This window comes from Giraffa tippelskirchi, chromosome 7 (genome assembly GCF_054371585.1).
Source record: "Giraffa tippelskirchi isolate mGirTip1 chromosome 7, T2T-mGirTip1v1.2.pri, whole genome shotgun sequence".
Lineage (NCBI taxonomy): Eukaryota > Metazoa > Chordata > Mammalia > Artiodactyla > Giraffidae > Giraffa > Giraffa tippelskirchi.
This window is the reverse complement of record NC_137281.1, coordinates 3,858,795-3,886,409: the sequence shown is the minus strand read 5'-3', so window position 1 is coordinate 3,886,409 and position 27,615 is coordinate 3,858,795. Positions and strand designations below refer to the sequence as shown.

Genomic DNA, 27,615 nt, shown 5'->3' with positions numbered 1-27,615 from the left:
TCTATATATAGGTCTTATGTTTCTTTAGGTAGATTTATTCCTAAGTATTTTACACTTTTCATTGCAATGCTGAATGGAATTGTCTCCTTAATTTCTCTTTCCGTTTTATCACTGTTAGTGTATAGGAATGCAAGGGATTTCTGTGTGTTAATTTTATATCCTGCAACTTTACTGTATTCATTGATTAGCTCTAGTAATTTTCTGGTGGAATCTTTAGGGTTTTCTCTGTAGAGGATCATGTCATCTGCAAACAGTGAGAGGTTTACTTCTTCTTTTCCAATCTGGATTCCTTTTATTTCTTTTTCTTCTCTGATTGCTGTGGCTAAAACTTCCAAAACTATGTTGAATAGTAGTGGTGAGAGTGGGCACCCTTGTCTTGTTCCTGACTTTAGGGGAAATGCTTTCAATTTTCCACCATTGAGGATAATGTTTGCTGTGGGTTTATCATATATGGCTTTTATTATGTTGAGGTATGTTCCTTCTATGCCTGCTTTCTGGAGGTTTTTTTTTTTATCATAAATGGATGTTGAATTTTGTCAAAGGCTTTCTCTGCATCTATTGAGATAATCATATGGTTTTTATCTTTCAATTTGTTAATGTGGTGTATCACATTGATTGATTTGCAAATATTGAAGAATCCTTGCAGCCCTGGGATAAAGCCCACTTGGTCATGATGTATGATCTTTTTAATATGTTGCTGGATTCTGTTTGCTAGGATTTTTGCATCTATGTTCATCAGTGATATTGGCCTGTAGTTTTCTTTTTTTGTGGCATCTTTGTCTGGTTTTGGCATTAGGGTGATGGTGGCCTCATAGAATGAGTTTGGAAGTTCACCTTCCTCTGCAATTTTCTGGAAGCGTTTGAGTGTGGTATGTGTTAGCTCTTCTTTAAATTTTTGGTGGAGTTCACCTGTGAAGCCATCTGGTCCTGGGCTTCTGTTTGTTGGAAGATTTCTGATTACAGTTTCGATTTCCATGCTTGTGATGGGTCTGTTAAGATTTTCTATTTCTTCCTGGTTCAGTTTTGGAACTTCATACTTTTCTAAGAATTTGTCCACTTTTTCCAAGTTGTCCATTTTATTTGCATATAGTTGCTGATAATAGCGGAGTAGACACTGGCACCCCCCTCCAGTACTTTTGCCTGGAAAATCCCATGGACGGAGGAGCCTGGTAGGCTGCGGTTCGTGGGGTCGCGAAGAGTCGGACACGACTGAGTGACTTCACTTTCACTTTTCACTTTCATGCATTGGAGAAGGAAATGGCAATCCACTCCAGTGTTCTTGCCTGGAGAATCCCAGGGATGGGGGAGCCTGGTGGGCTGCCGTCTATGGGGTCGCACAGAGTCGGACACAACTGAAGCGACTTAGCAGCAGCAGCAGCTGATAATAGTCTCTAATGATCCTTTCTATTTCTGTGGTGTCTGTTGTGATTTCTCCATTTTCATTTCTAATTTTGTTGATTTGATTCTTCTCTCTTTTTTTCTTGATGAGTCTGGCTAATGGTTTGTCTATTTTATTTGTCTTCTCAAAGAACTAGCTTTTAGCTTTGTTGATTTTTGCTATGGTCTCTTTTGTCTCTTTTGCATTTATTTCTGCCTTAATTTTTAAGATTTCTTTCCTTCTACTAACCCTGGGGTTCTTCATTTCTTCCTTTTCTAGTTGCTTTAAGTGTAGAGTTAGGTTATTTATTTGACTTTTCTCTTGTGTCTTGAGGTAAGCTTGTATTGCTATGAACCTTCCCCTTAGCACTGAGTCACATAGGTTTGGGGTTGTTGTGTTTTCATTTTCATTCATTTCTATGCATATTTTGATTTCTTTTTTGATTTCTTCTGTGATTTGTTGGTTATTCAGAAGCGTGTTGTTTAGCCTCCATATGTTTGTATTTTTAATAGTTTTTTTTCCTGTAGTTGACATCTAATCTTACTGCATTGTGATCATAAAAGATGCTTGGAATGATTTCAATTGTTTTGAATTTACCAAGGCTAGATTTATGGCCCAGGATGTGATCTATTCTGGAGAAGGTTCCGTGTGCACTTGAGAGAAAGGTGAAATTCATTGTTTTGGAATGAAATGTCCTATAGATATCAACTAGGTCTAACTGGTCCATTGTATCATTTAGGGTTTGTGCTTCCTTGCTAATTTTCTGTTTAGTTGATCTATCCATAAGTGTGAGTGGGGTACCAAAGTCTCCCACTATTATTGTGTTACTGTTAATTTCTCCTTTCATACTTGTTAGCATTTGTCTTACACATTGCAGTGCTCCTATGTCGGGTGCATATGTATTTATAATTGTTATATTTTCTTCTTGGACTGACCCTTTGATCCTTATGTAGTGTCCTTCTTTGTCTCTTTTCACAGCCTTTATTTCAAAGTCTATTTTATCTGATATGAGTATTGCTACTCCTGCTTTCTTTTTGTCTCCATTTGTGTGAAATATCTTTTTCTAGCCCTTCACTTTCAGTCTGTATGTGTCCCTTGGTTTGAGGTGGGTCTCTTATAGACAGCATATATAGGGGTCTTGTTTTTGTATCCATTCAGCCAGTCTTTGTCTGTTGGTGGGGGCATTCAACCCATTTACATTTAAGGTAATTATTTATAAGTATGATCCCATTGCCATTTACTTTGTTTTGGATTCTAGTTTATAAACCTTTTCTGTGTTTCCTGCCTAGAGAAGATCCTTTAGCATTTGTTGAAGAGCTGGTTTGGTGGTGCTGAATTCTCTCAGCTTTTGCTTGTCTATAAAGCTTTTGATTTCTCCTTCATATTTGAATGAGATCCTTGCTGGGTACAGTAATCTGGGTTGTAGGTTTTTCTATTTCATCACTTTAAGTATGTCCTGCCATTCCCTTCTGGCCTGAAGAGTTTCTATTGAAAGATCAGCTGTTATCCTCATGGGAATCCCCTTGTGTGTTATTTGTTGTTTTTCCTTTGCTGCTTTTAATATTTCAAAACAGATTTTCTTTACCTCGAGGTTAAAGCAGATGTGCTGTGAGGGCCTGACAGGCTGTCTTTGTTCACACAAAGTTCAGGCTAAACTACAGTAAGCCAAACTGACTTCTGCCTGTCTGTCTGTGAACACCTTCTCCATCACAAGCAGCTAAAAATCTTGGAACCATATGATCCAGCAATTCTACCTCTGAGGATAAACCCAGAAGAGTTGAAACCACACTTGGGGAGAGACGTGTACACTCGCGTTCACAGCACCATTATTCACAGTAACTAAGACATGAAAGCAACCCAAGTGCCCATTGACTAAAGGATGGATGAGCCAATGTGGTAGGTACCAATAACAGTGTATATTCAGCATTTAAAAAGAGAATATAATTCATGCTACAATAGGGATACACCTAGTGGACATTATACAAAGTAAAATAAGCCTGACAAAAGAGGACAAATACTGGATGATTCCACTGAAATGAAGTGGTCAGAGTGGTCAGATTCATAGGGAGAAAGTAGAATGGTGATAGCCAGGAACTGGGAAAGGAGAAAGGAGGAATAGTTGTTGAATGTGTAGAGTTTCTGTTTTGCCAGAGGAAAAAAGTCCTGGAGTTTGGTTGCACAAAATGTGAATGTACTTAACTTGGAAATGGGGCAGGTTGTTGACCCCCATGTCCTTTGCCTGCCTTCTGTCTGTGGTAAAAGCTTAACCAAAGAATAAGGTTAATCCAAGAAGTGAGAACATGCAGAAACCAAGGAAAGCAGTCAAAGGAGAACAAATAATAATTATAATATGGTGACTAGGCATAGTTATGGACCTTTGGTTCCTTGTCAAGGGCTATAGACAATATTCTGAGAACATGTAGATACAGACATTTCCACCAGCTGGAAGAAGTTAACTAACTGATGACCAGAGTGTAGCCGTGACAACAGCTGTCCCAGTTCTGAGAACTGGCCTCAAGGAAATGGGAATGAGCTGATGTTGTTACTGAAGATTAACTGTACCTAAAACAATCAAGACAATGCTGGTCAGCTCACTGATGACCAATTTCAAGATGACTGTCAGAGTGGACTGTGCTGTTTCTGAATGTATCCCCCTCCCTGTGTCCATAAAAGCTCTTGTGCTGTGCGCAGTCATGTCTGACTCTTTTTGAACCTATGGACTGTAGCCCATGAGGCTCCTCTGTCCATGGGATTCTCCAGGCAAGAATACTGGAGTGGGTTGCCATGCCTCCTCCAGGGGATCTTCCCAACCCAGGATTTGAACCCAGGGCTTCTGCATTCCAGGCAGATTCTTCACTGTTTGAGCCACCAGGGAAACCCAAGGATACTGGAGTGGGTAGCCTATTCCTTCTCCAGGCAATCTACACAAACCAGAAGTCGAAGTGGTATCTCCTGCACTGCGGATGGAATCTTTACCAGTTGAGCCACCAGTGAAACCCATTAAAGCTGTTACTGTCTGCTTGTTGGGGTGGGCAGGGAAGTTGACCTTTGGCAGTAGTATAACCCCCTTCTCCCCCATTGCTGGCATCCAAAATAAAGCAAATTTTTCTTCCACCAACCTGGCCTCCTTAATGGCTTTTGAGTAGCCAGCAGCTGGACTCTGCTTTTGGTTACGACATGACTGAACTGATTACTTAAAGACGGTTAAAATGGTCAATTTCGTGTTATTTGTACATTGGTGGTGGTTTACTCGCTAAGTCGTGTCCGACTCTTGGGATCCCATGGACTGTAGCCTGCCAGGTTCCTCTGTGCATGGGATTCTCCAGGTAAGAATACTGGAGTGGGTAGCCTATCCCTTCTGCAGAGGATCTTCCCGACCCAGGAATAGAACCTGGTCTCCTGCATTGCAGGCAGATTCTTTAGCGACTGTGCTATGAGGGAGATGTCATTTGCACGTTACCCCAAGTAAAAAAAGTCTTTGAAAATCCCCTGACAGTAACCACAGAAGTGTTAAGGGCTGACAGGAACTTTGCATAAGCTTCCGGTCCTCCCAGCCTCCTCCCCACCCAATTACCTAGGGGTTAAGGGTTGTCTTCTGTGCTCAGGGACTTCCCTCTTTGGTTTTTGGACAAACATCAGCTCCTGCCCTGAGCGACTTAATCTCGGCCTCCCTGACTGACCCAGTGCCCCAGACTCTGCTCGAAGGATCCAGTAAGTCTTGGGTCACCCTCTTCTGTAGGAGACTGGGTACTGAGTTCACATCCTCCCAGAGAGACCTCTGCAATCCCAGAGTGCAGGGGGTCAGTCCAGCTCCAGCCTTAGGGTGGAGAGACCCATTTTCCAGATGAAAGTAGAAGGAGCTGGGAACGGTGTTTGCATGAGAAGAGGAGCTGGGAGAGATTGGACCAATGTCCAAAGGCTCTTGGGCTGGTTTTAGTCTGGTGCTCACACAACACTAAGATGACCCTCATATAGAGTTTGTGATACGAGTACCACTGACTTCATTCTCCTGTCTCCTCTCTGCCCTCCATGTCTGCTGATGCCTTATCTAGGAGCTGAGCATTCCGCTGAGGATGACTCAGTGGCGTTTTGTGTTAAATTACCTTGGAGTTGTGTACACTCAGCAGCTCTGTGAAGCTGGCTCTCCTGTTTATCACTGGCATCATTTTTTTTAAATTGTGGTAAAATACACGTAAATTTGCCATTTTCACCATTTTTAAATGAACCATTCAGCAATCTTGGGTAAATTTACGCAGCTGTGACACCAATTTGCAGAACCCTTTTCATCTTGTAAAACTGAAACCAGGCTCTAATTTAACAATGACTCCCTATTTTTCCTCTCACCCAGTCCCTAGCAAACCACCGTTCTCTTTTCTGTCTCTGTAAATTTGACTATATCAGGTACTTCAGAGAAGTGGAATCATACAGTATTTGTCTTTTGGAGACTGGCTTTTTATCATTTAGCATATTGTCCTCAAGTTTCTTGTCCACGTTGTAGCATAGGTCAGCGTTTCCTGTCTTTTTATTCCTGAATAATATTCCTCTGTAGGTACAGATCACTTTCTGTTCATCCATTTTCCGTGGCTGGCCATTTGGGTTGCTTTCATCTTTCAGCTATTGTGAACAATGCTGCTACAAACATGGGTGTGCAAACATCTCCTGTGACCTCACTTTCAGTTCCTTTGGGTGTACTCTCAGAAGTGGGACTGCCCAACCATGATGGTAATTTCAGTTTTGGTCTTTTGGAGGAACCACCATACTTTATCCATAGCAAATGCAGCATTTTACGTTCCTAATGACAGTGTTCAAAGGTTTATCAGCAGCGTTTGACCAAGAAGGAAACACAGGTCTAGAGATGTATGTGACTTGTTCAAAGGCTGAGAGGCGTTGGTGGGGCCTAGATGCTAATCATAGCTTCCTGACTCCTTGAATGGTTGCCCTCAACCATGATGATAAACTCAGACCCTAGAGTAACGTGGACAGAAACCCCCTGACCTTAACTCGTGTTCACCGAGTCAGCCTGGCCCTGCAGAGCACTGTGGTGGGGAGACATTTTATGTCTCAAAGGATAGAAAACACAGTCTGTCATTTCTGATTCAGAATGAAGATTAGTCCTCCCTCCCTCCAGGCACTTGGGAGGCCATCTGTTTTTCCTTTTTTCAAATTTTAATAATACTTTATTTTTTTTTAAATTTTACCATTTTTTTAGTTGGAGGATAATCGCTTTACAATGTTGTGTTGGTTTCTGCCTTACAGCAAGGAGACTCAGTCACAATTGTATGTATATATCCCCATCCCTCTAAGTCACCACGGAGCGCCAGACTGAGCTCCCCATGTTCTGCAGCGGCTTCCCACGAGCCATCTGTTTCGCACATGATCGTGTATAGATGTCAGCGCTACTTTCTCAAGTCGTCTCACCCTTTCCTCCCCTCAACTGGGTCCACAAGTCTGTTTCCTACGTCTGCATCTCCATTCATTCCCTATAAATAGGTTCATCTGTACTTTTTTAGATTGCATATATGCATAATATACAACATCTGTTTTCCTCTTTCTGAGTTTCTTCACTCTGTATAACAGACCCTATCTAGGTTTATGCACCTCACTACAAGGGACTCACATTCATCCCTTTTTGTGGCTGAGTAATACTTCATTGCACATGTCTGCCACCTCTTCTCTATCCATGCATCGGTCTATAGACATCTAGGTTGCTTCCGTATCCTGCCTGTTGTAAACAGGGCTGCAATGAACATCTGGGTACATGTATCTTTCTGATTTGGTTTGATTTGATTTTGGTTTTCTCAGGGTTTATGCCCAGTAGCGGATTGCCCGGTCGTGTGGTAGTTTTAGTCCTAGTCTGCTCAGGAATGTCCGTCCTGTTCTCCACAGTGGCTGTGCCAGTTTACTTTCCCTCCAACCGTGCAGCAGAGTTCCCTTCTCTCCACATCCTCTCCAGCATTTATTGTTTGTAGATTTTCCGATGGTGACCATTCTGACGGCTGGGAGGTGAAAGCTCCCTGACGTGTGGACCCAGTGGGGGAAGGGGAGGGTTGAACAGACTGGGGGATTAGGACTGACATATACACACCACATGTGCAAAACGGCTAGCTAATAGGAACCTGCACAGAGCACAGGACCCTCAGCTTGCAGCCGTGTGGTGCCCTAGAGGGCTGGGATGGGGGACAGGGTTGGAGGGGGGCCCAACAGGGAGATGACATGTGTATACATACAGCATTCACTGGGCTTCCTTCCTTTGTGGCTCAACAGTGAAGGATCCACCTGCCAACGCAGGAGACACCGGTTCGATCCCTGGGTTGGGAAGATTCCCTGGAGAAGGAAATAACAACCCACTCCAGTATTCTTGCCTGGAGAATCCCACGGACAGAGGAGCTGGTGGGCTACAGTCTATCGGGTGGCACTGAGTCAGACACAACTGAGCGGCTAAACAACAACAAAGCTGTTTCACTTCTTTGTGTCTCAGAAACTAACACAACAATGTAAAGCAATTATACACCAATAAAAAATCAAAAAGGGGAACACTCATAGAAGTAAAACCAGAAATGAAAGTGGAGAGATTATCAATGGTACCTCAAATATACACATTTTTTATACTATGAAAAAGTATACGCCAACAAATTGGATAGACTGGAAGGAAAAAATAAACAATCTGAGTAAAGCAATAACAAGAAAGGAGGTTGAATCAGTGATAAGAAACCTCTCAATACAGAAAAGATGGTTTCATTGGTGAATTCCAAAAAACATTTGATTTAAAAATGTTTTAAAACAATTTCGGCCTCACTAGGATTTTGTTGCTGCGGGAGGACTTTCTCTCTAGTTGCCGTGATCCCGGGCTACTCTTCACTTTGGTATGCATGCTTCTCCTTGCGGTTGTCACTGTTTTTCTTCAGTCCCTCAGTCCTGTCTGGCTCTTTGGGACCCCATGGACGGCAGCACGCCAGACTTCCCTGTCCTTCTCTGTATCCCGGAGTTTGCTCAAACTCATGTCCATCGAGTCAGTGATGCCATCCAACCATCTCATCCTCTGTCGTCCCCTTCTCCTCCTGCCCTCAATCTTTCCTAGCATCAGGGTCTTTTCCAATGAGTCGGCTCTTCACATCACGTGGCCAAAGAATTGGAGCTTCAGCATCAGCGGGTAGATTCTCACCCACTTGTACCACCAGCGAAGTCCAAAAAACTAAGAATTGTAACAAACACAAGAGACTACATTCATTCCTAGATTCCTTCCTTTTATAAGATAATGGAGAAAACCCGTTTGTCAGTGTGTATTCTTTCGAGGGTCCCTTCCTAATGGAAGAATCTTTGATGCACCGTGATTGGGAATTTTCTCATCCTCTTCCCATGTCACATGGTTTTCTCTCAACTCCCCTCTGATTTGGTTTCCATCCTGTCAGGGCCAGCCTGGCTTAGGGATTTGGACAGTTTCCATTTGCAGCCAAGGCAGGAAATCCACTGGCCCAAGGCACTGTAATGAATGTATGTCAAAAACAGGATGCATGGGGAGATGGGGCAGTAGGAAGAGAGAAACAGAGACAAAGAAGTGTTCCCATCTGAGACAGAAAAGAGGCAGGAAGTGAAATGAAGTCGCTCAGTCATGTCTGACTCTGTGCGACCCTGTGGACTGTAAACTACCAGGCTCCTCCGTCCATGGGATTTTCCAAGCAAGAGTACTGGAGTGGGTTGCCATTTCCTTCTCCAGGGGATCTTCCCGACCCAGGGATCGAACCCAGATTTCCCACATTGTAAGCAGATGCTTTACCATCTGAGCCGCTAGGGAAGTTCAAAAGAGGAAGGAGGAGGAGGCAAAGACAGAAGGATTAAGACACCAAAGACTGGTGAGGGGATGGGGGCTGATTATCAATTGTGAATTACAGGTCACCCTGAATGCAACATCAGTTTAAATAATTCACATATAATGTATACGCAAAGCACCCAAACTCAGCAGTGGTTATAGAATTGAGCAATAATTTCAGATACTTCAGGAAATACATGAAAAAGAAAAGCTGTTAGTATTTGAGAGATAGAGGTCAGAAGGCTGGGAAATTAGGGAAGGGGTGATGATCAGGACACTCACCTTGAAATACAGGGCGGCTGTTCAATGAAAAAGGAAAAAGAAAAGGAATGTGCGCATATCTCTGATACCTCAGTCCCGTGAGATGTATTAAAAACATGGGAAATCATATTGAAAAGATGAGAGGGTGGGGAGAAGGCAGCAGAGGTGGACCTGAGTGAGTCTCTCATGAATCATAATGAGGAGAGAGTGCCTGATAACTGGGGTTGTCTACTGGGCTTTCCTGGTGGCTTGGTGGGAAGAAGCCAACGCAGGAGAAGGTGGTAAGCCAATACAGGCAGTAAGAAGCCAGTTGGTCTCCTGCCAATTTAGGAGACATGGGATTGATCCCTGGTTTAGATAGATTCCCCTAAAGGAGAAAATGGCAACCCACTCCAGGATTCTTGGCTGGGAAATCCCATGAACAGAGGAGCCTGGCAGGCTACAGTCCATGAGGTTGCAAAGATTCAGACACGACTGAGTGACTAAACAACAACAGAAGGAACAAAATTCTATACGATGTGATATCAGACGTCCCATCCTCAAGGCTTAAGTGTCTGTTCTTACATTATTTTAAACTCTGTATGTTTTCTCCTATAGTTGTGTGAAAAGTCAGACTCTTAAACGATGTGGAATTTTTTCAACATATGTAGGTGGACTTGATTCCAAATGTCCTTCTGTTGTTAAAGAGGGGAGTGCTCCTTACTTCTAAATCCCCAATGCCTACATTAGATGTCTTTTATCTTTTTCTAAATTTATACTCTCACTTGTTTGGCTGCCTCAACCTGAATTATTTTTTTTTAATTTATTGAAGTATAGTTGATTTACAGTGTTGTGTTAATTTCTTCTGTAGAGCAAAGTGACTCAGTTATATGTATGTATTGATATGTTCTTTTTCATATTCTTTTCCATGACTGTTTATCACAAGATATTGAATATAGTTCCCTGTGTTATACATTAGGACCTTTGTTGTTTATCTATTCTATATACAATAGTTTGCACGTGCTAATTCCAAACTCCCAATCCTTCCTTTCCCCTCTTCCTTGGCCATCATAAGTCTAGTCTCTATATCTGTGAGTCTCTTTCTGTTTCATAGATAGGTTCATTTGGGTCATTTTTTAGACTCCATATATAAATGATATCATACAGTATTTGTCTTTCTCTTTCTGATTTACTTCACTAAGTATGATAATCTCTAGGTCCATCCGTACTGCTGTGTGTGGCAGTTTCATTTTTCATGGCTGAGTAGTATTCCACTGTCTGTCTGTCTGTCTGAATATATATATTTGTTGTTGTTTAGTTGCTAAGTTCTGTCTGGCTCTTTTGTGACCCCGTGGACTGCAGTTGGCCAGGCTCCTCTGTCCATGGAATTTCCCAGACAAGAATCCTAGAGTGGGTTGTCATTTCCTTCTCCAGTGCATGAAAGGGAAAAGTGAAAGTGAAGTCGCTCAGTCGCGTCCGACTCTTAGCGACCCCATGGGCTGCAGCCTACCAGGCTCCTCCGTCCATGGGGTTTCCCAGGCAAGAGTACTGGAGTGGGGTGCCATTGCCTTCTCTGCAATAATTATGAATGATGGCCATCTTTCCTGTGTATGTTGGCCATGTTTTAGATGTCTCTTTTAGTGTCTATTTTAGGATGCCTTTTGGCAATATTAGCTGGATGAATTCTGTACACTGCTTCTTTCCCTTGGCCACATACTTTATTAGTGAAAGAAAAGTGAAAGTATTAGTTGTTCAGTTGTGCGCAACTCTTTGTGATCCCATGGACTATAGCCTGCCAGACTCCTCTGTCCATGGGATTCTCCAGGCAAGAACACTGGAGCAGGTTGCCATTCCCTCCTGCTGAGGATCTTCCCTACCCAGGGATCGAACCCATATCTCTTGTGTCCTGCATGGCAGGCAGATTCTTTACTGTCTGAGCCACCAGGGAAGTTCACATCATATTGTTGAAACATTTAAACTTTACTGCTGTTGGGGCAGAATATCTTGTTCTCTATCCTCTTAGGTTCTTTGTCTGGAGTCTGCAAAGTAGACACATGAAGGGCAGATGAACAAGAGAAAGAACTACATTTACAACTAGCCTTCTGTTTACATTTCCTAAGAAAGGAGGCCAGTGGGCTCTAGGCTAGATATTTACAGTCAGCCTTATGTTCCCACTTGGAGATGGAAATGACAGGAACAGAGTAAATAGCTGGGCTTTGCCTGCTATGGACACTGTAATATAACAATCACGGCAGGAACAGAGAGGGCTAAACCCTGTGTGTGTAAAAGATCAAGAGGTCACATATTTTCTATTTTGGGGGCACTGCACAGGCACAGAAAGTCTCCTTGGGGGGCAAAAAGGAGGGGGTGCCATCCCATAATAGGTGATGTCCAGGCCCCCACAGGCCTGTGTGCTGGAATCCATCGAGGAAAAAAGCTGCACACACCTGTCAGGGAGTGTCCTAGGGCAGGGCAGGTAATTAGCCAAAGGCAAACAAAGACAGGAAGAACTGCCCTGTATAGAGGATTTAGCAGTCTGTTTACAGAGCTCCTCCTCCTTCGGGAGGACGCCCACAGCCTTCTCTTGGTTATGAACTCTGCCTGGCTTCTGTCTTAACTAAACAAACTGTTCCTCTGTGCTCCCCCAAGACTGTGCTGTGACTCCAGCAATGCACTTTTACCATATTTTTAGTTTTTGCCTCCTGGAGAAATGCCTTTTTTACTGGGGGCAAGAGCCAGGAGAACCTTGTTTCTAGTTTCTAGCTGCTGGTGGACTAGAGATTAGGATTCCTGGTTTTTCACCCAGGCCAGCCGGGTCCAACTCCTGGGCAGAGAACTAAGCCACTTCTAATGGTTGTCTCTCCTGGAGATCATTGATGCTGAAGCCCAGGATTTCAAGGTAAACTGCAGGTCTCCCCAAACTGCTGGCTGGAGACCTCTGCCTTTCTCTCTCCCACGAGAACTTGCTTACTCTCACTCTCTGCTTTGTTCCCTTTCCAAGACCCACAGGGCTGAATCTAGGTCCGCTCAGTGAAGGAGCCCTAGTTACGTTTTTCTCTCTCCTCTCCCTTTCTCCGGAGAAGGCAATGGCAACTCAGTCCAGTACTGTTGCCTGGAAAATCCCATGGACGGAGGAGCCTGGTGGGCTGCAGTCCATGGGGTGGCGAAGAATCGGACATGATTGAGCAACTTCACTTTCACTTTTCACTTTCATGCATTGGAGAAGGAAATGGCAACCCACTCCAGTGTTCTTGCCTGGAGAATCCCAGGGACGGGGGAGCCTGGTGGGCTGCCATCTATGGGGTCGCGCAGAGTCGGACACGACTGAAGCGACTTAGCAGCAGCAGCAGCAGCAGCCCCTCTTTCTCTTGTTCTGCCTAAACTACAACTCCCAGCATGTCCCTCGCTCCAGAAGTGCTTCCTCATCGGCTTTGAGAAACACGCCGGGAGTCAGAGCTGGGCGCCTCCCGCCGCCACCAGCAAATCGCTCCCAGCTATGTTGTTGCTGTTCAGTTGCTCTGTGGTGTCTGAGTCTTGCAACCCCATGGACTGCACCCAGCCAGGCTCCAAGTTCTCTTGCTCCTGCAGATTCTTCTGTAATTTTAAGATACTGTATTTGTGAAAAGAAAAAATGCTAAGAATCATTTGACCATCACATGGTTGCCATAAACCTTCAATTTATAAGAAATGGTAGTATCTTTGCTGCTGCTGCTGACATCAATTTGCAGAACCCTTTTCGTCTTGTAAAACTGAAACCAGGCTCTAAGTTAACAATGACTCCCTATTTTTCCTCTCACCCAGTCCCTAGCAAACCACCGTTCTCTTTTCTGTCTCTGTAAATTTGACTATATCAGGTACTTCAGAGAAGTGGAGTCATACAGTATTTGTCTTTTGGAGACTGGCTTTTTATCATTTAGCATATTGTCCTCAAGTTTCTTGTCCACAAGGGTATTGTCCACGTTGTAGCATAGGTCAGCGTTTCCTGTCTTTTTATTCCTGAATAATATTCCTCTGTAGGTACAGATCACTTTCTGTTCATCCATTTTCCGTGGCTGGCCATTTGGGTTGCTTTCATCTTTCAGCTATTGTGAACAATGCTGCTACAAACATGGGTGTGCAAACATCTCCTGTGACCTCACTTTCAGTTCCTTTGGGTGTACTCTCATAAGTGGGACTGCCTAACCATAATGGTAATTTCAGTTTCGGTCTTTTGGAGGAACCACCATACTTTATCCATAGCAAATGCACCATTTTACGTTCCTAATGACAGTGTTCAAAGGTTTATCAGCAGCGTTTGACCAAGAAGGAAACACAGGTCTAGAGATGTATGTGACTTGTTCAAAGGCTGAGAGGTGTTGGTGGGGCCTAGATCCTAATCATAGCTTCCTGACTCCTTGAATGGTTGCCCTCAACCATGATGATAAACTCAGACCCTAGAGTAACGTGGACAGAAGCCCCCTGCCCTTAACTCTTGTTCACCTAGTCAGCCTGGCCCTGCAGAGCACTGTGGTGGGGAGACATTCTACATCCCAAAGGATGGAAAACACAGCCTGTCACTTCTGATTCAGAATGAAGATTAGTCCTCCCTCCCTCCAGATACTTGGGAGGCCATCTGTTTTTCCTTTTTTCAAAATTTAATAATACTTTTTTTTTTTTAATTTTTACCATTTTTTTAGTTGGAGGATAATCGCTTTACAATGTTGTGTTGGTTTCTGCCTTACAGCAAGGAGGCTCAGTCACAATTGTATGTATGTATCCCCATCCCTCTAGGTCACCACGGAGCGCCAGACTGAGCTCCCCATGTTCTGCAGCGGCTTCCCACGAGCCATCTGTTTCGCACATGATCGTGCATAGATGTCAGCGCTACTTTCTCAAGTCGTCTCACCCTTTCCTCCCCTCAACTGGGTCCACAAGTCTGTTTCCTACGTCTGCATCTCCATTCATTCCCTGTAAATAGGTTCATCTGTACTCTTTTTCAGATTGCATATATGCATAATATACAACATCTGTTTTCCTCTTTCTGAGTCTCTTCACTCTGTATAACAGACCCTATCTAGGTTTATGCACCTCACTACAAGGGACTCACCTTCATTCCTTTTTGTGGCTGAGTAATACTTCGTTGCACATGTCTGCCACCTCTTCTCTATCCATGCATCAGTCTATAGACAGCTAGGTTGCTTCCGTACCCTGCCTGTTGTAAACAGGGCTGCAATGAACATCTGGGTACATGTATCTTTCTGATTTGGTTTGATTTGATTTTGGTTTTCTCAGGGTTTATGCCCAGTAGTGGATTGCCCGGTCGTATGGTAGTTTTATCCCTAGTTTGCTCAGGAATGTCCGTCCTGTTCTCCACAGTGGCTGTGCCAGTTTACTTTCCCCCCAACCGTGCAGCAGAGTTCCCTTCTCTCCACATCCTCTCCAGCATTTATTGTTTGTAGATTTTCCGATGCTGACCATTCTGACGGCTGGGAGGTGAAAGCTCACTGACGTGTGGACCCAGTGGGGGAAGGGGAGGGTTGAACAGACTGGGGGATTAGGACTGACATATACACACCACATGTGCAAAACGGAGAGCTAATAGGAACCTGCACAGAGCACAGGAACCTCAGCTTGTAGCTCTGTGATGCCCTAGAGGGCTGGGATGGGGGACAGGGTTGGAGGGGGGCCCAACAGGGAGAGGACATGTGTATACATATAGCATTCACTGGGCTTCCTTCCTTTGTGGCTCAGCAGTGAAGGATCCACCTGCCAATGCAGGAGATGCCAGTTCGATCCCTGAGTTGGGAAGATTCCCTGGAGCAGGAAATAACAACCCACTCCAGTATTCTTGCCTGGAGAATCCTGTGGGCAGAGGAGCCTGGCAGGCTACAGTCCATGGGGTAGCACGGAGTCAGACATGCCTGAGCGACTAAACAGCAACAAATCTGATTCACTTCTTTATATAGCAGAAACTAACAGAACATTGTTAAGCAGTTATACTCCAATAAAAAATATAAAAAGAGAACACTCAAATAAATAAAATCAGAAAGGAAGAGATATTATAAATGGTACTTTAAATATGCACGGTCTTATAAGAAACTACTATGAAAAACTATGTCAACAGATTGGATAACCTAGAAGAAATAGACCAAGGTTTTAGAAATATCCAAATTACCAAGACAAAATCAGGGTTAAAAAAAACCAATACGAATAAACCAATAACAAACAAGTAAGGAGGTTAAATCAGTGATAAGAAACTTCTCAACATAGAAAAGATAGTTTCACTGACGAATTTTACAAAACACTTATTTTTAAAAAACTGTTAAAAATGTTGGCTGTGCTAGGTTTTTGTTGCTGCGCCTGGGCTTTCTCTATGGTTGTGGCGAGGGGGCTGGTCTTTGCTTCCATGTGCTTCATGCGGTGGCTTCTCTGATTGTGGAGCACAGGCTGAGTAACTAGGGAGCACAGGCTGAGTAACTAGGGAGCACAGGCTGAGTAACTAGGGAGCACAGGCTGAGTAACTAGGGAGCACAGGCTGAGTAACTAGGGAGCACAGGCTTAGTTGCTCAGTGGCTCGCGGGATCTTCCCAGACCAGCAATTGAGCCTGTGTGCCCTGCATTAGCAGGTGGATTCTCATCCATTGTGCCACCAGGGAAGTCCAAAAAACTAAGAATATTAACAGACGCAAGAAAACTACACTTATTTCCAGAGTCCTTCCTTTTACAAGATAACGGAGAAAACTCGTGGAGGGTGTGTGTTCCCGAGAGGGTCCCCTCGTAAGGGAAGAACCTTTGATGGCACCATGATTGGGAATTCTCTCATCCTCTTCCCGTCTCACATGGTGTTCTCTCAACTCCTTTCCGATTTAGTTTCCCTTCTGTCAGGGCTAGCCTGGCACAGAGATTTGGCTTGGTTTCCAAATGCAGCCAAGACAGGAAATCCACTGGTCTAAGGCACAGTGATGAATTCATGTCAAAAACAGGATGCATGGGGGAGGGGGCAGAAGGCAAGAGGGAGACAGAGTTAGACGAAGAAGTGTTTCCATCTGAGACAGAAAAGAGGCAGGAGGAGGAGGCGCAGATGGGAGGACTAACGTGCTGAAGACTGGGGTGGGGGCAGGGCCGGGCGTGGGCAGGTCATCAACTGTGAATCACGGGTCACAGGGAGCTCAACATCAACTTCAAATATTCACATATAATGTAAATACAAAGCACCCAAACTCAGCGATGGTTATAGAATTGACTAATAATTTTAGACACTTTAGGAAGTACATAAAAATGAAAAGGTGTTAGTATTTGAGAGATAGAGGTCAGAGGGCTGGGAAGTTAGGGGAGGGGTGATGATCAGGACACTCACTTTGAAACACAGGGTAACAGTTGAATGAAAAAGGAAAAAAGAAGAGGAATGTGAGCGTGTCTCTGGCTGTTACCACAGTCACCGTGAGATGAATTAAATACATGGGAAATTATGTTGGAAAGATGAGAGCGTGGGGGGAAGGCAGCAGAGGTGGACCTGAGTGACTCTTTCATGATCATAACAGGAACACAGTGCCTGACAATTGGGGTTGTCTACTGGGCATCCCAGGTATATCAGTGGTAAAGAATCTGCCTGCCAACGCAGGAGACCTGGGTTTGACCCTTGGGTTGGGAAGATCCCCTAAAGGAGGAAATGGCAACCCACTCCAGTATTCTTGCCTGGAAAACCCCATGGACAGAGGAATCTGGTGGGCTACAGTCCATGGGGCCACAAAAGAGTCAGACATGACTGAATGATCAAACGATAAGAAAATTCTATACAATGTGATATCAGACATGCCATCCTCACTGCTCAAGTCTCTGTCCTTACATTATTTCAAACTCTGTATGTTTTTTCCTATTATATTACAGTTGTTTAAAAAGTCAGATTTTTTTTTAAAACCAGTGTGGAATTTTTTTCAATATAAGATATGTGGGCTGGATTCAAAATGTCCTGCTGTCGTTAAAGAGGAGAGTGCTCCTTACTACTAAATCCCTAATGCCTATTTTAGATGTCTTATTTTTTTTTAATTTAGACTTTCACTTATTGGCTGCTTCAATTTGAACTATTTTCATTTTATTGAAGTATAGTTGATTTACAGTGTTGAGATAATTTCTTCTGTACAGAAAAAGTGACTCAGATATATATATATATTGATACATTCTTTTCAATGACAGTTTATCACAAGATATTGATTATAGTTCCCTGTGTTATACAGTAGGATCTTGTTATTTATCTATATATAATAGTTTGTATGTGCTAATCCCAAACTCTCAATCCTTGCTTCTCCCTCTCCCTTGGCCATCATAAGTCTGGTCTCTATATTTGTGAGTCTCTTTCTGTTTCATAGATAGGTTCATTTGGGTTGTATTTTAGATTCCACATATAATTGATATCATATGGTATTTCTGACTTGCTTCACTAACTATGATAATCTCTAGGTCCGTACTGCTGCAACTACCATTATTTCATTTTTCATGGCTGAGTAGTATTCCACTGTATGCATGCATGAATATATATGTATGTGTATATATATATATATATTTGTTGTTGTTTAGTCACTCAGTTGTGTCTGGCTCTTTTGTGACTCCATGGACTATAGCCTTCCAGGCTCCTCTGTTCATGGGATTACCCAGGTAGAATACTGGGGTGAGTTGCCTGACCCAGAGATCGAACTGGGAACTCTTGCATTGCAGCCAGATTCTTTACGTCTGAGCCACCAGGGAAGCTCTCATCATATTGTAGAAGCATTTAAACTTTATTGCCCTTGGGGCAGATAATCTTGCCCTCTATCCTCTTAGGTTCTCTGTCTGGAGCCTGCAAAGAAGACACATGAAGGGCAGATGAACAGGAGAAAGAACTACATCTACAACTAGCCTTCTTTTTACATTTCCTGAGGAACAAGGCAGGTGAGGTCTAGGCTAGATATTTACAACTAGACTTCTGTTTGCACTTGGAGATGGAAATGACAAGAACAGGGTAAATAGCTGGAGTTTGGCTGCTGTGGACATGTTACTATAACAGTCATGGCAGGGACAGAGAGGGGCTAAACCCTGTGTGTGTAAAAGATCAAGAGGTCACATATTTTCTATCTTTGGGGCACCACACATGTCTCCACAGAAAGTTTCCTTGGGGGCAAAAAGGAGGGGGTGCCATCTCATAATAGGTGATGTCCAGACTCCCACAGGCCTGTGTGCTGGAATCCATCTAGGAAAAAAGCTGCACACACCTGTCAGGGAGGGTTCTAGGGCGGGTCAGGTGTGGAAAAAGAAACCGGGTAATTAGCCAAAAACAAACAAAGACAGGAAGAGCTGCCCTGTATAGATGATTTAACAGTCTCTTTACGGAGCTCCTCCTCCTTCCGGAGGACGCCCACAGCCTTTCTCTTGGGTGTGAACTCCGCCTGGCTTCTGTCTTAACTAAACAAACTGTTCCTCTGTGCTCCCCCACGACGGTGCTGTGTCTCCAGTAATAACACTTTTACCATATTTTTAGTTTTTGCCTCCTGGAGAAATGCTTTTTTTTTTTCCACTGGGGACTAGAGCCAGGAGAATCTTGTTTCTAGTTTCTAGCCCCCAATGGACCGGCGACTAGGAGTCCTGGTTTTCATGCAGGCTACTCAAACCCAATTCCTGGGCAGAGAACTAAGTCAATGTTCATGGCTGTCTCTCTCTCTCCGAGATCATTTGGGGCTGAAACCCAGGATTTCAAGGTAAACTGCAGGTCTCCCCAAACTGCTGGCTGGAGCCTTCTTTCTGACTCTCTCTCTCTCTCTCTCTTGCAAGAGAACTTGCTCTCACTCTCTGCTTTGTTCTCTTTCCAAGACCTGCAGGGGTTAATCTAGGTCCGCTCGATGAAGGAGCCCCAGTTATCTTTTTCTTGCCCCTCTCCCCATTTCTCTCATTCTGCCTAAAAGACAACCCCCAGCCTGTCCCCCACCCAAGCAGAGCTTCCTCATCACCTTTGGGAGAACCACGCCCAGAGTCAAGGCTCAGCACCTACCACCACCACCAGCAAACTGCTCCCACTTTGTTGTAGCTGTTGTTTAGTCGCTAAGTCATGTGTGACTCTTTTGGACCCTGTGGACTGTAGCCCACCAGGCTCCTCTGTCCATGGGATTCTCCAGGCAAGGATACTGCAGTGGGTTTCCATTCCCTCCTCTGGGGCACCTTCCCCACCCAGGAATCGAACCTGGGTCTCCTGTACTGCGGGAGGATTCTTTATTGTCTGAGCCCCCAGGGAACCTCAACCCGGGAGGATCCCCTTTAAAAGCCAGATGGGCCAAGAAAAGGAAAACTCAGGTTTGCTTTAACAATGTCTGGCCTTTATTTAAGTTGGGGATTGGAAAGTGGCCTAAAACTTGGATCTCTAGATTATAATGCTATCTTACAATTAGATCTTTGTTGCCACAAAATGGGGAAATGGACTGAGGTTACTTCTCCTGACATTCTAAAATGACCCCCTTCTAACTTCTCCCAGCTCTCAAGGGGAACCCAAGCTTCCCCCATGCCTGTCATTGTTGTTGTTTAGTTGCTCAGTCTTGTCTGACTCTCTGCAATCCCTTTGACTGTAGCCTGCCAGGCTCCAGGTTTCCCTACTCCTTCAGATTCTGTAATTTTAAGACACTGTATTTGCAAAATGAAAAATTGCTAACCGTCATCTGACAATATATGGTTGCCACAAACCTTTATTTTTTTTTTTTAAAAAAAGGCTGTATATTGAGGCACAATAAATGGATGTATGTTTGTGCTTGTATATGTACATTTGAGCAGTTAAGGGAGAGATAAAAAGCTTTTCCTGAGCCTATGGGTCTTAACTGCCTTCAGCTCAAGACAATCCAGGGATTCCCCAGGGGTCTCAGTGGTAAAGAATCCACCTGCCAATGCAGGAGACACAGGAGACTCAAGTTCAATCCCTGGGTTGGCAAGATCCCCTGGAGAAGATCATGGCAACCCACTCTGGTGTTCTTGCCTGGAAAACCCCTGACAGGGGAGCCTGGCAAGCTGCAGTCCACGGGGTCTCAAAGAGTCAGACAGGACTGAGCACATACACACACCAAACAATCCATATTCCAAGGGGCACATTTTGGGGGAGACTTAATCCATTCCACCTCACTTGTCTTTAAAAAGCCTTTCCAGTAACTTTGAAACATGCTAAAAGATTTCTTTGTGTTTGAAGAAACCAAAGGTCAGAGATGGAGACATTGTCCCAGGTGTCCTTTTACCACCTGCCCCTCATGGTGCCACTGCTCTGTGGAATTGGGCTCCTAGAGCCAAGGGCAGATGGACCTTGTTGATGGCTTCGTGTCTTGTTTTCTTAGCAGATCACAGCTCCTCAACTCCATCTAGGATGCGGTGTCAGGATCTCCACCAGTTCGGTCAGAAGCTGGTCCGCAGGCGGCTCCTGGAGCGCAGCGAGGATTCTGAGAGTCCCACGGCTCCTCTGAACACCCTGAAGCTGGTAGCCTTCAGCGTGGCCAGCACCCTGGGGGCCGGCGTGTACATCCTGGTGGGAGAAGTGGCCATGTTCATCGCTGGACCAGCGATCATCATCTCCTTCTTGGTGGCTGCCCTGTCTTCTGTGTTGTCTGGGCTCTGCTATGCCGAGTTTGGGACACGGGTCTCGTGGACCGGTTCTGCGTATCTCTACAGCTACATCAGCGTGGGAGAGCTGTGGGCTTTCGTCACTGCCTGGAACCTCATCCTGTCCTGTGTCGTTGGTGAGAGGATGGGTGGCGGGTAGGAGTGGGGCTGAAGTTCGGGAGACCAGGAGGGAGGGTTTGGGTCTTCGGTCGTGCATGAGAACTGCGTCATCCACTCTGTGAGGGCAGGAGGGCAATAACGTCAGGAAAAGTCCACAGCTTCATTCTTCTCAGCTCTCCCCTGCTTTCCTTAAATGATGGACCAAGAACCCAGATCGGAGGGAACTGTCTGGAGTGGGTGAGAGGGAAGTGTGGCCCACAGGCTCATCCCCTCACCATACTGAAGTCTCTGCTTGGCGGTTGCCTTCATAGAGTTTCCATTAGCATTTGAACTAAAATCTTAATCCTCATCGCTCAGACAACTTGCTCCCGCTTCCCTCGTTTCTTGTATAACTTTGATCTCCCACTAACATTAAATAGTTGACCTATTTTAGAATTATCTGGGTCTATTTTCCCCACCCCATGAAAAGAAACTCTTTGAGATTTGGTATTTTGTATTTTTTCCCCAACACACACGACTTTGTGTATTTGTTGCTGTTGTTTGGTCACTAAATTGTGTCCGAGTCTTTGCAACCCCGTGGGCTACAGCACGCCAGGCTCCTCTATCCTCCACTATCTCCTGGAGTTTGCTCAAACTCATGTTCACTGAGTCAGTGATGCTGTCCAACCATCTCATCCTCTGAGGCCCCCTTCTCCTTTTACCTTCAATCTTTCCCATGTTGGGCGCCTTCTGACCTGGGGGGTTCCTCTTCTGGCATCCTAACTTTTTGCCTATTTGTGCTGTCCATGGGGTCCTCCTGGCAAGAATGCCGGGGTGGGCCGCCATTTCCTTCTCCAGTGGCCCACGTTTTGTCAGAACTCTACACTGTGACCCGTCCTTCTTGAGAGGTCCTCCCTGGCAAGGCTCATAGTTTTATTGAGCTATGCTAGCCCATCACCACGACAAGGCTGTGATCCACGAAGGGGTCTTGGTGTTTCAGGGGGTAAAATTTATAATTGTCAACTAACATTCCTTCTTATTCTGCTGTAGCCACGGGCAGCGTGGCCAGGGCCTGGAGCATCGCCTTCGACAGACTGATTGGGAATCACATCTTTCAGGCTTTAGAGGGAACTTTCTCTCCGTATATGCCCTACTACCTGGCCAAGTACCCAGACTTTATCGCCCTGTCCCTGGTGCTGTTGCTCACAGGTGAGACAGGGATCCAAGTTAGGATGAGAAGACTGGGATGTGGGGTGGCGGGGGACCTAGGGTGGGAAAGGCCTGAGGTGGCAGAACTGTGGAAACTAGAAATTAGGGTCTGTGATATGAAAGATAGGAAGTCATGACATAGACCGTTGTTTCCCACCCTTGGCATTGCTGACCTTCTAGGCTGAAACAGCCTTTGGTGTTGGGGGCCAACCTGTGCACTGCAGGATTTTCTTAATTAATCACTCTCAGCTGTGTAGCATCTTTGGACTTCATTCACTAAACACCTGTGACTCGTATTTCCCAAACTGTGACAATCGGGATGTCTCCAGATGTTGCCAAAGGTCCCTTGGGGACCCAAGTCACCCCCAGCTGAGAATCATTTACTTAGAGTGATAAGTTTGTTCCTCTGTGCCGAGACTTTTTTCAATTGGGAGGAAATTAACATAGCATAAAATTAGCCATTTTGTTATTTTCCTTAGCCTTATTGATATATAATTGACATACAACATTATATAAACTGAAGGTGAACATCATGATGATTTGATAGATGTGTATATTACGTGACTGGAGTAGGAAATGGCAACCCACTCCAGCAATCTTGCCTGGAAAATTCCATGGACAGAGGAGCCTGGCAGGCTACAGTCCATGGGGTCTCAAAGGGTCGGACACAACTGAACAACTGACCCCATATTATATGATAATGGCGACAGTAAGAAATGAACCATCTTAAAGCAGGCAATTCAGTGGTACTTAGGGCATTCAAGACATAACCATCACCTTCATCTAGCTTCAAACATTTTAATCACAGCGAAAGGAAACCCAGTACCCACTGGGCAGTGACAGTCCATCCATCTTAACCTCACAGCCCCCTAACCCCTGGCAACTACTAGTCTGCTTTCTGTGTTTATGGATTTGATTTGGTTATCTTGGAATGTCTCACATTCCATCTTTCCCACAGGAGTACTGGTTCTGGGAGCTCGTGAGTCAGTCCTGGTTGGAAAAATATCCACAGGCATCAACCTTTCGGTTCTCAGCTTCATCATCATCTCTGGCTTCATTAAGGGAGATTTGCACAACTGGCAGCTCACGGAACAGGACTACACATTGAACACGTCTGAATCCGGTGACACCTATAGGTCAGGAGGGTGCTCCTGGTCCTTGTCATGCTTGTGGGGGCTGATGCAGAGCTGGGACCTGGCGGGGACTAAAGAGATCTGGGCTGGGGGATCCGGATAATGAGGCCCTGGAGCCCAGGGCTTGTAAAGTCAGGTAGAGATGATAGAAGCACCTCCCTCAGGGTCTTTCTTGTTCCCTCTCTCACTGTAGCTTGGGCCCGCTGGGCTCTGGAGGGTTCGTGCCCTTTGACTACGATGGAATTCTCCATGGAGCAGCTCTGTGCTTCTACTCGTTTGTGGGTTTTGATGACATTGTCACTAAAGGTAACAGGGTCACTGTGTGTGCCATCAGGGGACTGGGCTGCCCTTGGGCAGAGGGGTTGAGAGAAGATTTTAAAAACCTTTTAAAAGCCTTTCAAATTTCAAGAGGAAAGTGGATTTTGTTCTGTGCCATCAATGTTTTCCTAACCCGAGACATTCACCCCCCCTGCAGGGGAAGAAGCCCCAAATCCTCATCGCTCCATCCCCATCAGCATCATGACCACGGTCTTCATCTGCTTTGTGATGTATTTTGGTGTCTCGGCGACTCTCACCCTCATGGTGCCCTACTACCAGATTCAGCCTGAAAGCCCCTTTCCGCAGGCTTTCCTCCACGTTGGGTGGGGCCCTGCCCGATATGTCGTGGCTGTTGGCATCCTCTGTTTTCTTTTATACAGGTCAGTGTCAAGGCTTTCTCTCCATGAACTCTCAGATGCTCAGGTGTTTCAGCCCTTGGGATTGAGAGACGAGAGGGAGAGACCCCTTATCCCAGGTAGACTAGGGAGCCAAAGCCCTGGTCTCTCCTGCTTCTCAGCATCCCCACCGTGTTCCCATCGTCCCTTCCAGACTCCAGAGCTCCTTGTTCCCCGTGCCTCGGGTGATCCAGGAAATGGCAGAGGACGGGCTCCTTTTCCGAGGTCTTGCCCGGACCCCTGCCCGCACGAAGACCCCCATCATGGCCACCGTGTCTCCTGGAATTCTCGCAGGTGAGCCTCAGAGCCCACTCCTCCTTTGATCACTGTCCTTATCTGGATACCAGTGGTTTCTCACTGCCATCCCCCGCCTCGTTCGTGCCCTCATTTTAGGGATCCTGGCGTTGCTCTTTGAGTTCAGTGATCTGGTGGACCTCATGTCCATTGGACACCTGCTGGTTTACTCCTTGGTGGCGTTTTTTGTCCTTGTCCTCAGGTGAGACTCCACTGCACCCTGACTGGGGCTCTTACGTTCCTAAAGACTGAGTGGCGGTTCATCCTCTTCAGCCTTCTAAACTCCTGCTCTGCTTAAGGCAGGAAAGCTGTGCATTGGGCTGCCTGTGTTTGAATGAGTAGGGACTGCTGTTAATATTCCCGTAATATCTCTAATGCAGGTACCAGCCAGACTGGAATTTAAGCAAGAATGAGAAAATAGAAGACAACATTCAGATGAAGCCTCTAGTTAAGGAAAATCCTTTGGCATCTGAACCTGAAGCAGGAACCTCTAAGACTCTAAAGAGTGTGTGGTTCCCTCCCAGCACCACCCCTACGCTGAAATCTGGCCAGATTGTCTATGGATGTGCCTTCCTGCTGGGTGAGCGCTGGGACTTCTTGGTCATATTTTGAAATTGACGGGATGGAGTGAGTGTGTATATTTTGTCAGTGGAGGAGTCTGGGAGATATGATGGCCCTTCCTGATATTGGTGGTTTCAGGGAAGGGTGTGACCCGAGGTCCTGACATCTTTGTCTTCTGGGTCCAGCCTGCTCTCCACTTTGACCCTTGCAGTTCTCCTGCTGATAATCCTGAGCGTGATCCTGGCCCACTGGCCCAGCCAGGTGTTCTCTGGAGACCCCGTGCTCACAACCATGGTTGTGCTGCTGCTGCTGCTCATCACTGGGGTCACGGGCATCATCTGGAGGCAGCCCCAGGACCCCTCTCCTCTTCACTTCAGGGTAGGTGACCTCATGTGTCCAAACTGTCCACATTGAGTGAATGAAGTCTGTGTCCTTTGACGGCAAAATATCCTTTCCTGGACAGGGAATGAGGGGAGTTACTGAAGCCAGTGGGCTCTTCCCTGACCCACACTCAGTGCTTGGCACACACAGTCTCAGTGGGCAATGAACGCACAGCCTGAGGAGGACAGGAGTCTCCCGCCCACATGGGGTCGGGTCTCCCTCTCAGACGTCTGGGCTGTGCTCAGGGATGAACTGACTCTGCCCACAGGTCCCTGCTCTGCCTGTCCTCCCCCTGGTGAGCATCTTCGTGAACGTTTACCTGATGATGCAGATGACCTCTGGGACCTGGGCCCTGTTTGGCATCTGGAATGTCATTGGTAAGTTGCTTTCTGGGATAAAGAGGTTTCTTGAATGACTGAACCCAGCATCTTCCCACTGTTTCTCCCCGCACTGTATCAGATGCCATAGGAGTTCTACTGGGCATTTGTAAGTAAGGAGAGCACCTACATTTCCTTCTTATCGTCTCATCTCCCTACTAGGATTTCTCATATACTTTGGATATGGGATCCGACACAGCCTGGCAGGGAACAATCATCAACAGCCACCAGCCACCAGCCTCCACCTCCCAGACTCTTGACAAAAACATCCCTGGTGCTGAGTCGTCTTAACCACAGGAAGTAGATGCTGCGTGGAATCCCCCCATGCCCTGGAGGATCTGCTGGTTCAAGGGACACTGTGAGCCTCGGTGGAGTGTGAAGGTGGATACCTAAAACCCTGTATTTATTGCTAGTGGACAAAGTGACTGGACCGTTGTGCAATTTTCAGTAAACTTTTAAAAGCATACTATACATACTTATAAGTGCATGCTTCATAAGTGTGCAGCAAGATGAATTTTCACAAACAAAGTGCCACAATGTAACCAGCAAGTAGAGGAAGAAATAAATTATTAATGGGCACATTGGAAGCACTTTCTTGTACTTATTTCTAACAAGAACACAGAGACTGCCCCACTGGAAGGAAACTCAGGTGAGTACATATTATGTGAAGAGTTATACTCCAGGGACTTCCCTGGAAGTCCAGTGGCTAAGACTCCACGCTCCCAGTGCAGGGGGCACGGGTTCTGTTCCTGGTTGGGGAATAAAGACCCCGCATGCCCCATGGTGTAGCCAAAACAATTGGTTTAAGAATGACTGACTTTCCTCCCCTAGCTTCGCCTTAGTAAACATACAGGTGGACCACACGGACAAGAGAATCTCCAGTTGCAGGTGGGACACTCAAGCAAGACAATGTCCCAGGGAAAATAGGAAGTCAGCAGGCTTGCAGCTATGGAAAAATGACACTGACTTCCTGCCTTAACGATTAACTGAGATTGTTTCCCTTTAAAGACGGTCATGGCTGAGCAGAACTGTCATGGATGCAAGTCCACCTTCTCCTCAGATCACTGGCTTTTCTGAATAAAGCATCTTTTTTCTCAATGAAAGCTTGCCCCTTGATTTATTGTCTGTTGAGCAGCAAGTGGCTGAACCTGCATTTGGTTACAAATCTAACTCCGGGTGCAGAATAGCCAATGGGTCCATATGGGTCACCATGTCTCTAAGTTAATATGCTCAGGGCGAATCTTCTATCTTCAAGAGCAAAGAGTGAAAATGGTAATTTATTATTAGGATGGCCTGATGCTGGAGCCTGGGCTATTGCAGATTTTAAAGCATTTATACCTTTATGGCTTACGTCATTTGTTCAATGGGTCTGGTTGGGTAGACTTTATTAAGGCACAGAGAGATTGGACAATGTGGGAAAAACTAGGTACCCAATTTCTGTAAAATCTTGTTGTTGTTGTTCAGTTGCCAAGTCATGTCAGACTCTTTGTGACCTCATGGACTGCAGCATGTCAGGCTTCCCTGTCCTTCACTATCTCCTGGAGTTTGTTCAAACTCATGTCTGCTTAGTTGGAAACTCCCTGAGAGATTTCTTTATTCTGAGAATTGAAAAAACCAGGATTCTCTTAATTCTTTCAGAATCAATCAGTAAGCCTGTCTTAGTGATGTGTGCATTTACAAAGTCCATTCTCACCCTTTGCGACCCCATGGACTGTAACACTTCAGCCGTGTCCGACTCTCTATGACCCCATGGGCCGTGGCCTGCCAGGCTCCTCTGTCCATGGGATTCTCCAGGCAAGAATACTGGAGTGGGTTGCCATTTCCTCTTCCAGGGAATCTTCCCGAT

The 27,615-nt window shown here is 45.4% G+C and overlaps 1 protein-coding gene across 19 annotated transcripts; it reads left to right on the top strand.

Moving 5' to 3' along the window:
* Positions 1-4,982: 4,982 nt before the first annotated feature.
* On the top strand, positions 4,983-26,350 carry LOC145515829 (cationic amino acid transporter 3-like). 19 transcript variants are annotated; one of them, XR_014061035.1, is made up of 13 exons: positions 4,983-5,089; positions 18,222-18,329; positions 20,744-21,139; positions 22,152-22,310; positions 23,269-23,446; positions 23,637-23,749; positions 23,919-24,141; positions 24,311-24,450; positions 24,550-24,652; positions 24,831-25,030; positions 25,197-25,389; positions 25,661-25,769; positions 25,932-26,350. XR_014061035.1 is itself a non-coding variant. In XM_081517218.1 (13 exons), the coding sequence occupies exons 3-13, from the start codon at positions 20,770-20,772 to the stop codon at positions 26,027-26,029; spliced, it is 1,860 nt and encodes a 619-aa protein (XP_081373344.1). In that variant the 5' UTR covers positions 4,983-5,089; positions 18,222-18,329; positions 20,744-20,769; the 3' UTR covers positions 26,030-26,350. The 19 variants fall into 19 exon arrangements, 10 of the variants coding, with proteins under 10 accessions (XP_081373344.1, XP_081373346.1, XP_081373348.1 ...); XR_014061034.1 differs by having other exon boundaries at positions 20,741-21,139; XM_081517218.1 differs by having other exon boundaries at positions 25,223-25,389.
* The last annotated feature ends 1,265 nt before the right edge of the window (positions 26,351-27,615 follow it).

Excerpts from the sequence above, each read along its gene's own strand:
- LOC145515829 (XM_081517222.1), top strand. The coding sequence starts at position 20,770 with ATGCGGTGTCAGGATCTCCACCAGTTCGGTCAGAAGCTGGTCCGCAGG. Across the intron at positions 24,653-24,830 it reads TTTTTTGTCCTTGTCCTCAG|GTACCAGCCAGACTGGAATT; the intron begins GTGAGACTCCAC and ends TCTCTAATGCAG. Across the intron at positions 25,390-25,660 it reads CCTCTCCTCTTCACTTCAGG|GTCCCTGCTCTGCCTGTCCT; the intron begins GTAGGTGACCTC and ends CTCTGCCCACAG.